The following is a 9890-nucleotide window of genomic DNA, read 5'->3' as shown; positions in this document are numbered from 1 at the left end:
TTTCTCTTTCAATTGATAAAGGAGATGTGACTGTTTTGATTGGTCCTAATGGCTCAGGAAAAAGTACTTTGTTGAATGCAATGACAGGGAGCATCAGTAGTGATAAAGGTGATCTTAAAATATTTGGTGAGAAATGCGTTTCTGGATTCAGCTCATTGCAACAACATTTAGGAATTTGTTACCAAGAAAACATTTTGTTTGAAAGATTGAATGTTTACAAGCACCTTGAATTCTTTGCAACAATAAGAGGCGTCGAAAATACTAAACTGAAAGAAGTTATTGATCATAGCTTGAGTAACTTCCGATTAGAAGGACTCGAAAACATGAAAGCAGCAACATTGAGTGGCGGCCAAAAGAGAAAACTTTGTACTGCAATCGCTTTCATTGGAAATCCAAAGCTGGTCATTTTGGATGAGCCAACAGCTTGAATGGATGCAAGCATTAGACAGGAAATATGGAAAGCAATTTCAGGTTACAATATCACATCAATTGTAAGTACTCATTCTATTGAAGAAGCAGGAATTCTTTCCAGCAGAATGCTTGTGATGAGAAGTGGAGAATTGATCTTCGAAGGAACTCCAAATGAATTGAGAAGTAAGTTCCATTGCGGATACAGATTAACTCCAATGTTTAATAATGAAGAAGACAAGAAATACAAAAATGAGTTGCTTGATTGGATGAAATCAAAGATTCAAGGAGCATACATCATGTCCAATATATCATGAAGATACATTTTGTTCTGTTTGTGTGATGATAGTTACAAAGCTTTATTGATTGAGGCAAAATCAGGATAATTTCCACATGAGATCATTCAACATATTGTTGAGCAGCTCGAAAATGTGCTTTACAGAATGTATGTGGATGATGAAAACGTGTGATCTTGCACTTTTTAACTTAAGTGAGAAGTAAACCAAAATATTTTGATTATTTTTTTCATTCTTTCATTTCACTATATAAGAGTGAGAATTCTTAAGCTCATAAACTAAAATAAATATGTTCATCCAATATCTCTTGTTTTTCGCTTTGATGATTGATTTATGATCATGATTATTTTATTTGAGAAAAAGGAGGAATGAATCAACAAATATAAAAAAAAAAAAAAAAAAAAAAAAAAAAGGTAGTGGGGCTTCCAGGGCTGCGCCCCTCTAGCCCCTGAAGATGTTTTAGTATAATGAAGTTCTTATATACGGGTCTTCCAGGAGCTTTTCACAAAATATATATTGTTTTCATGTTTTGTCACTTTTCTGTCACTTTTCAGGAAAAAACATTTTTATTATATATATAAAATGAATTTACAAACCACCGTTACCTTCTTTGGAAAAGAGTAGATGTAAAGATATTCTATTGAGAACTTAAGAAACTACCGAATGGTCTAACATTTGTAGACTTGTTCGGTGGAAGTTTCTATATATCTCATTTGTGCCATACAATATTTCCTGACTCAAAGATTATATGCAATGACTTCGACAACTATATGAACCGTCTCAAATATTCCAGACACAAATATATTGAAAGAGTTAAAAGAAAAGATACCTATAGTGTAATGTGGACGTTACCAGTTATGAAAGACAAATACTCGGTCAGAGAGTTTTCTGAAACAGGCAGAAAGATACGTTTGCGGTTGTCTTAGTATACTGCTTGTCCTGCCTATTATGTGTAGGTGGGCTTATATTCATTTGAGTCATTTGTAGCACACTTATGTCACCAAAGTGTTTATATCTTAACTATACAAAATGGTGTTTGTTAAAGAAAGCATGTTAGAAAAATGATATTGAGGGTAATAGAGTTTGGGTAGTTCATGAGATGTTTAAAGCATATGGACAGAGTTTGACAAATGTGGTTGAAGTGAAATATGTTTGTCTTTTGCCGCTTCTACTAACACTTGGGTTTTCCTCCACTACTTCTAGTAGATGATTTCGGCGAGCAGACTTTGTTAGCATAACTTTTATTGATCGTTTGTTTACATAACGCAGTCGCCATCGTTTTGACGTTTTACATCCGATAAAAGTGGTTTGGAAACCGTGTATGTGAATGGTTAGAGGACATACATGACTATTGAGTTTAGATACGTAAGATTAGAATATGAGAGTGGTCCTATAACGTGAGAAAGTGTCAAACAAAGAATTTTACTTATAATAATGTGGTTTGAAAATAGGACTACTTGTTTTTAGGTTTTTTCCATTGTGTCAATTTACTTATTTGACGTGGCAGAAAGATATAGAGAATTTGAGATTTGAACAATGCTGCAAATGTCCACGTATTTGTAGCTCGTAAGAGTATTTTTATCTAATATTAAATGGACGCAGCAGAACTTAGCGAATGCACAGCAACCTGACCAGAAACCAGAGAAATTCCAAATGAAGTTAGAATACACTGCATGGCAAACTATGGTCAGAGTGCCAACAGATGTACAAATGCAAACTGCCGCTAATGTCAAATGACGCTTGCGTTAGGTTTGGCCACCATGGTATGCAAATATGAGCATACCGGTTGACGTTATGTTTGTAGTGGGTAGGCGCAAGATCACCTTGACAGCAGTTGGGGGAATATCCACGGCACCAACGTTAGTTCTCGGGTGGTGGTTCTTGATCGTCAGATACACAGAAGGTTGACGCGCAGCGAGTGTGTCGGTTGGGTTCTTACCCAGGAGGGAGAAAGTTAGGATATTATGCAGCCTCATGTTAGAATTGTGGCACGTGACATACTGAGAGTGGCTCAGTTAGATCGTTGAAGAGATCTTAGGCAGGCGTGCTTACATGTTCAGATTGTTTACATAGTTATGGGCGTCGGCTCAAGAAGGATCTTGGGTCTTTGGTTGCTCATTTGGAGTTATTAATAGATAATTTGCGGGTGTGGTGTTCTGTATTATATGGTTTGCGATTATTGTAGGTTTGAGTGGAGGCATCGGGAAGAAATAGAACCGTAGGAAGGAGGAAGTTGTTGTAACCGAGTCAAAAAGGATAGTTGGTAAAAGAGTCAGGTTCGGGTTTCGTTGTATTAGTATGCACTGAAACGCACTGCAATTCAGAGCATCAGTCTCCCTGTCTATGACATCCTCATCGTGACATGCGACCACCAGCGTCTACACGCTTGGCTACGAGATTGGCGTCCTCAACACCTTGGGTTGCGCTCATTCAATGAATCATGATGGTGGTTTCTGGTATATTTCTGTCTTCGGCACGGTTAGTCTGAAGTATGTGTGTTAGGGTCACTCGGTGGCTTGCTATTAGTTACGATTACGCTTGCTAGGTGAGTGAATTACGGCATGGTATATTTGGATGTTAGACTATCGTGTGTTCTGTGTGTCGTGTGCTTTATTGTTGTTCTGTTAAACTTGCGTCTACTATACCATGTGGGAGATTTCAGTTGTCTGAAGATTCTAATCTTCCACCTTGTGCTTTGAGTGTGGGTATGTTGTCTTGTGTTCAGGGTGTTTGTTTGCGTGTCATTTTAGTTCACTGGTGGATTGGCTAAGCATTAAGGAGAAGGAGTTCTGTTGGTGCACTTGGGTTCAGGAAAATCGGAAGGCTTTATCCGAATGTTGATAATATGGTGGCTTCTGAGTTTCGGATAAACTACCTTGTTTCATACGTTTGATTTGTCGGGTGTTTTTCCTCTGACTTCATTTTTATAAGCTCGTGCCGGCGCGTTGTGCCACGTTGGAGGTATTCTTTCGCTCGGCTTGATTTTAACATCCGTCTCTAAAAATCTATAGCTCCTTAGTTCAAGTTGTTATCACCTGGTTGATAATATGTAATACGTTCTTCTCTTCAAGGTCCTTCCTATTCTATTGATCTTTAGGCAGCGAGTGTGGCTATTTTTTGCCTGGGCGGTCACTATATATGGCCTTGAGGAATTTTTTGTTGTCAACGTGCGCGGTCTCGTGCCTCGTCGCAAACGTGTTGTATTCCTTTTGCGTTTTTGGATATTCGAGATGAGATATCGTTTATTTACTCGTGGTCGAAAAGCTTGTGAAGTATTTCTGCTGTTGGTTAATTTACAAGAAATTCACTTGTAAAAGGTTTTGGCGCACCTGGTTTGAAATGGTGTTCTCAGTACTGTATTGTTTTTTTTTGCCTGTTGTTTAGTAGGTCAAAGTTCGCGAATTTTTGCGGGAGGAGAGGCGACCGGCGGGTAATGGGAAAAACTGTATGGTGTCTTTTTCTGAACTCGCACTTTATTCGGTTTTATTAGCCAACGGAGGGTGCGTGTTTGCTTGTTGAACGTTTCGTATAGGGCGGCCTTCGTTAGTCCTTTGGCCTTTGTTGGGCCATCTTAGTGGGTAGTCAAAAGATAGCCTTCATGCTTTACGGTCTCTGTCTCAACTTTTGACCGACATTAGTAAAAAGTTCATCTAATGGTTTAGTTGTAGCAACTCTTGAATTTTTCTTTTTCTCTATTGAAGCATATTTTATCTAGAATAATATGTCGAAGAACGTTCTATGAGAGAAATACAACACAACCGACAACTCATTGTGCAAGCTCTAAATAAGACACAAACAACTTTTCAAACTATTCTAAGATATCTGAGTCATTGAAAGAAGGAAACTTAAAACTGACGATAAACCCATGACAGAGAGTTTCTGTTTCAAGACAGTAAGACCACCACTGCTGTCTGTGTGAAAATCCAACAAAAGGAACTTTAAAGAGAACACTATAGATTGAACTTCTTTTGTGAAGGCAGATATTGACAACAGAGCTGACAAAGAGTATGTAGATGCAACAAGAGACTGTATTCTCGCATGGACAGATAGAACATACCCAAAACTCAGGTGGACACAGGTAACATGGGTTAACTCAGTACTCGTATGCCTGGATCGGTTGTCTAAACCTCGCAAGTTCGCTTGAGAGTGACATAATGCGGATTAAAACAGGTAATGTTGACAATAAGGACAACTGTTCGGAAAGTGAATGACAGAGGTGACAAGTTTTAACTTAGTGTTATTCTAAGTACCTGCTATTATCACATCGTATTGCATAAGGTGTGATCAAAAATTAAAGTAAGCGCTTTAGGAGGAGCCAGGAAAAGTGAGGCGGTGGTGTTGGCGTGTTGTACTATATCAGGCGTAGGGACCCGGTTTTTAGCACTTCCTCTGCAAGTGTGTTGGTGATAAGGATGAGGAATTGTGATATTTAGAGGGTTGAAGATAACGGGGGATTATTATAATGGATATCCTCTATACTTTCACAAGGTTTAACATCGGATGAGAACATAACACGATGAGTATACATTAGAGGTTGGTGACTGGGTGTGATGTCATGGACGGAGGTAACCAGGAAGTGGAGGAACCTTGGGCGCATTCTGGTCTCGCCGATTTATAGTGGCAACTCAAGAAAATGAAAGAAGAGCTTCCTTAACGCGGTTATAAAATTATTATATTAGAAACTTTCCTTGATACAGTATCACCTATTTGTGTGTCATATTGGGTTTCTTGAATATAGTGTATATATATAAGTTATAGAGTGAAGCCTCTGTTTTGCGATGGTAGCGACCCTCTAGATATTTCGGAGGTTGTCTGTTTGTAATTCCGTGCCTTAACTCTTCCAAATAGGACAACAGGTGCAATAAACGAGTTTCGGTGAAACCTTAAAAATAGACCATAAAGTCCATACGATAGAATTCTAAGCTAATTCTCAGAAGGATAATGACAGACACATAATACCAGATCTGATTGGTCCATGTTAAATAGAAGGGATTTGGTCAGAATGAAAGGTAAAGGATATCGGCATGTTAACAATAACCGAAGACGTAAAAATGGTTGAAAAAAAGACTAGGGGTGACGGGCGCGGTTCAGTAAATAAGATATTCGCCGACTGATACTCTGAAACGGCAGCCTTTGCTAAAAATTTGGTTTTGCCGCGTGTTCTCCCTTCTACGGGGTGACAAACACATCCCAGCGAGAATCGGAAACAATACAACATGCGTCAGGGTAATCGCAAACACAGGGAACAAAGTAAATGAATACTGCCAACCTTACTGACAGTTTTACGCATGGGATAAGAATTGCTTAGCTCGTCATTTCACTTCTTTAGCTATTGTCAGAGTTGTCTTATATTTAGTTACGCGACGGCTGGTAGTCTTTGAAAGTAACGACCAAACCTTGAACTTAAACAAGTTTGAAACGCCGGTCTGAATAAAGTAAGTTTTAATTTTCTGTCATATTCTCTATATCTTTCTGCCACGTCAAATAAGTAAATGACACAATGGAAAAAACCTAAAACAAGTAGTCCTATTTCAAACCACATTTACTTACCAATAAAATTTCTTTGTTATGACACTTTCTCCGGTTTATAGGACCTCTCTCATATTCTATCTTGTCATATCTAAACTCATAGTCATGTATGTCCTCTAACCATCTCATAACGGTTTCCAAACCACTTTTATCGGATGTAAAGTAAAAGCATGGATGGTTATGTAAAACGTCTAAAGTTTCTAAAGAGTCTCTCAAAGTCCAGTCTACTTGGTATTGAAAATCCCATGTGTTATAGAACGGCGGGTCCACTATAAAGAAAACATTTTCCTTGTCTTTATATTTTTCATACAAATCTGTCCAATGACATCTCACAAACTCTATACCCTCAATATATTTATCTATGTCCTCTTTGAAAACATTTGTATAGTTAAGATATAAAACTTTTGACATAAGTGTTTCAATGTCATGAACTCTTATAGCACCACTATATAATAGTCTAGCAGATATACTATCCCAGTCTATATATTCTGCTTTTTTCAAAACCTCTCTCACAATATTTTTGTTATCTAATGGTATACGTTCCATCTTACCTATAGGTATCTTTTCTTTTAACTCTTTCAATATTTTGTTTGTGTCTGGTATATGTTTGAGACGGTCCATATAGTTGTCGAAGTCATTGCATATAATCTTTGAGTCTGGGAATATTGTATGGCACAAATGGGATATATAGAAACTTCCACCGAACAAATCTACAAATGTTAGACCATTCGGTAGTTTCTTAAGTTCTCTCAATAGAATATCTTTACATCTACTCTTATTTCCAAAGAAGGGTAACGGTGGTTTTGTAAAATTCATTTTATATACAATAAAAATGTTTTTTCCTGAAAAGTGACAGAAAAGTGACAAAACATGTACGAAGAAGTCTTGAAAATTCAAGAGGGTAGAAAAGAGGTTAGAAAAGAGGTTATATCTAACCTTCTACCCTAAACATTATTTTTGTCTGATTTTACGAAGAAGTCTTGACAAAACATGAAAACATATATAATTTGTGAAAAGCTCCTGGAAGACCCGTATATAAAAACTTCATTTATACTAAACATCTTCGGGGCTAGAGGGCACGAAGTGCCTGGAAGCCCCACTACCTTTTTTTTTTTTTTTTTTTTTATGTGATTTTTCAAATTTGAAATAACGATAGCATGTAAACCGACTTTTTCAAATAGACCATGTCTTCCGATCCAAAGAAACGTGTTGCTCTTGCAGCCCAAAGACCAGAAAATCAGAGATGTGCTGACTGCGGCTGCAAACTCCTCACATCATCAATTTGGGCATCTTCAACCCTCGGCATTTTCATCTGCATTAACTGCAGTGGACGCCACAGAAACCTTGGTACCCACATTACATTTGTTCGCAGTGTCAACTTGGACTCATGGACAGATGAACAAGCAACTGTTATGGAATCTATTGGAAATGAAATCTCAAATCAGTACTGGGAAGCTAACTTACCAGCTGACTATCCACGTCCAGCTACAGAGGACTTAGAAGGCCTCACAAAATTCATTCGCCTGAAATACGAGCTTGGCAAATGGGCCGATAAATCTCGTGAACCTCCGAATGTCTTGCTCAAAAAAGGCAAAAGCGTTAAGAAAGCCAGAATCATCCAGTCTGGCTCTGCACAGCCTGTTTCTGCTAATTCTAATCCTCAGCCACAGCAAGTACAAAGATCTCAGTCAACAAATACATTCAACTTTAACCAGCCAGCTCAGCAGAGCATGACAACATCAAATTCAGTCGACATGCTCTTTGGTCCTCCAGAACCAGCACCAGTTGCCCAACCATTCGGTCAGCCACAGCAGCAGCGCCAGATGAATTCTTCACCTGGCTTCAATCCATTCATGCAAGGATTCCCAGCTGCTCAGCCTCAGCCAACTCCTGTTGCTCAACAGAATCCGTTTGTTTTCGGAAAGCCAATGGCTCCAAATGCCTTCGCTCCACAGCCACAACAGCCTCAGCAGAATCAAACAGGAAACGCTAGAGCTGAACTTCAAAGCATGCTTTCCCAGAGTATGGGAACTTACGCTCCTCCAACATCTACAAACGTTTTCAGACAAGGAAACCCACAGCAGCCACAGTCCGCAGCTAGAAATATGTTTAATTCACCTCCTCAGGGTTCTTTCTCTTCCAACCAACCAATGCGTGGTCCAGGTCAGAACAGATCAAAGGATGCATTCTCTGGAATATCTCCATTTTAAGTTATTTACCTTTTTACTATCGATAATTATATTTTTTTTGTCAGCGATGCATATGTAGAAATAATCGCCTCTTTATAAATCCTCTTTTTTAAAAATAGGTTATAAATTTCTTTTATAGTACTTCTTAACATTAATTATTACGAATCAAAAAAGTTGTAACAAACAAATTTTTATGAAATAAGAGATTTTCTTTCAAATCAGCTGAAATTAGTCTACATATAAATCAAATGAACTATACTTTAGAAAAGCACATGATTCATGGAATAAATATACAATGAGTAGGATATATATTTTGTAAGTTTCTAATATCACTATTAATAGATAATCTTTATTAATGTATTGAATATCTATTAATGAATTGTATAAGCAGTAATATATTAAAAGAGCCAATGATCTATCATTAAGGATATCTGTAGATTGAGACTAATTTTGTTTAATTGGCTCTTTATAGATCTTTTTAAGTTCTTTTATGCATTAGTATCATAGTGGTAAAACAAGTTTAATTTTATATTTAGAAGAAATAAAAATTATTTCCAAAAGAGAATCATTCAATTCTTTCAGTTATAGCATTAGCATCCAATCAGTATATTATATCTATTATAATTTTTCTAAAATAGGGGGATTTGGAAAAACGGTTTGGTACGGTTATGGCCGCCCTTTTCACACAATGTCTCTCAAGCAATATCTTGTCATCGGCCGCCCATACCCAACAAAGGAAATCGCCAACCCACCAGCAGTTCGTGTTCAGGTTTTTGCTCCAGATGAGGTCATTGCCAAATCTAAATTCTGGACAGTTGCTCAGCGCATCGCCCGTCTGAAGAAGGCTCACGGTGAAGTTCTCGCCGTCAAGCACGTTATCGAACCAGAGCCAACACGTGTAAAGAACTACGGCATCTGGCTCTCATACCGCTCAACACGCAACCACCACAACGTTTACAAAGAGTACCGTGATACAACAACAGAAGGCGCCGTTACAAAGATGTTAGCTGAACTTGCTGGCACACACGACACAACAGCAGACAACATCTCTATCATCAAGGTCGCTGAGGTTGCTGATAAGGATCTCGTCCACAAGAACATTTCTCAGTTCACACACGAGAACATTAAGTTCCCAATCCTCAAGCAATCCATCCGTGCCCCAACAGCCGCTGCCAGAAAGGTCTTTTCAGGTGTCCGCCCAACAGTTTGCGGCTTCTAAAGAGCTAAGAATACTTATTTTAGATTTAAATTATTTTTTCAAATATTCTACAAAAAAATACCAAAAAAATTAATTCATCTCAAAAAAACTCTTTGAAATTTAACTCAACCAATATATTTCATATATGACTTACCAAAGTTATGTCTGTTGCTTTATCTTTCTGAACAAAATTTTTAATTTTTTTGATTTTGAGAAATATTTCATTTTGTTTTCCAAAAGGAATATGTTTCCAGTCTGTCTTAAAATCGA

The 9890-nt window shown here is 37.8% G+C and overlaps 3 protein-coding genes and 1 pseudogene across 4 annotated transcripts; all 4 read left to right on the top strand.

Moving 5' to 3' along the window:
* Nucleotides 1-80: 80 nt before the first annotated feature.
* Nucleotides 81-428, top strand: TVAGG3_0250190 (ATPase activity, coupled to transmembrane movement of substances; the record flags this gene model as incomplete). The annotated part of the gene is made up of 1 exon (XM_001303147.2): nucleotides 81-428. One exon carries the CDS (start codon nucleotides 81-83, stop codon nucleotides 426-428), a length of 348 nt encoding a protein of 115 aa, XP_001303148.2.
* TVAGG3_0250180 lies at nucleotides 429-878 on the top strand (annotated as a pseudogene). Its single transcript has one exon. A coding segment is annotated over exon 1 (450 nt).
* A 6513-nt stretch (nucleotides 879-7391) lies between these two features.
* Nucleotides 7392-8691, top strand: TVAGG3_0250170 (GTPase activator protein; the record flags this gene model as incomplete). The annotated part of the gene is made up of 1 exon (XM_001303151.1): nucleotides 7418-8443. The coding sequence occupies one exon, from the start codon at nucleotides 7418-7420 to the stop codon at nucleotides 8441-8443; it is 1026 nt and encodes a 341-aa protein (XP_001303152.1).
* Nucleotides 8692-9096: 405 nt separating this feature from the next.
* Nucleotides 9097-9711, top strand: TVAGG3_0250160 (structural constituent of ribosome; the record flags this gene model as incomplete). The annotated part of the gene is made up of 1 exon (XM_001303150.2): nucleotides 9111-9641. The coding sequence occupies one exon, from the start codon at nucleotides 9111-9113 to the stop codon at nucleotides 9639-9641; it is 531 nt and encodes a 176-aa protein (XP_001303151.1).
* Nucleotides 9712-9890: the final 179 nt, after the last annotated feature.

The sequence above is a fragment of the Trichomonas vaginalis genome, chromosome IV (genome assembly GCF_026262505.1).
Source record: "Trichomonas vaginalis G3 chromosome IV, whole genome shotgun sequence".
NCBI classification, from domain to species: domain Eukaryota; phylum Parabasalia; order Trichomonadida; family Trichomonadidae; genus Trichomonas; species Trichomonas vaginalis.
The sequence above is the reverse complement of the archived record's forward strand: the minus strand, read 5'-3'. Positions and strand labels throughout refer to the sequence as shown.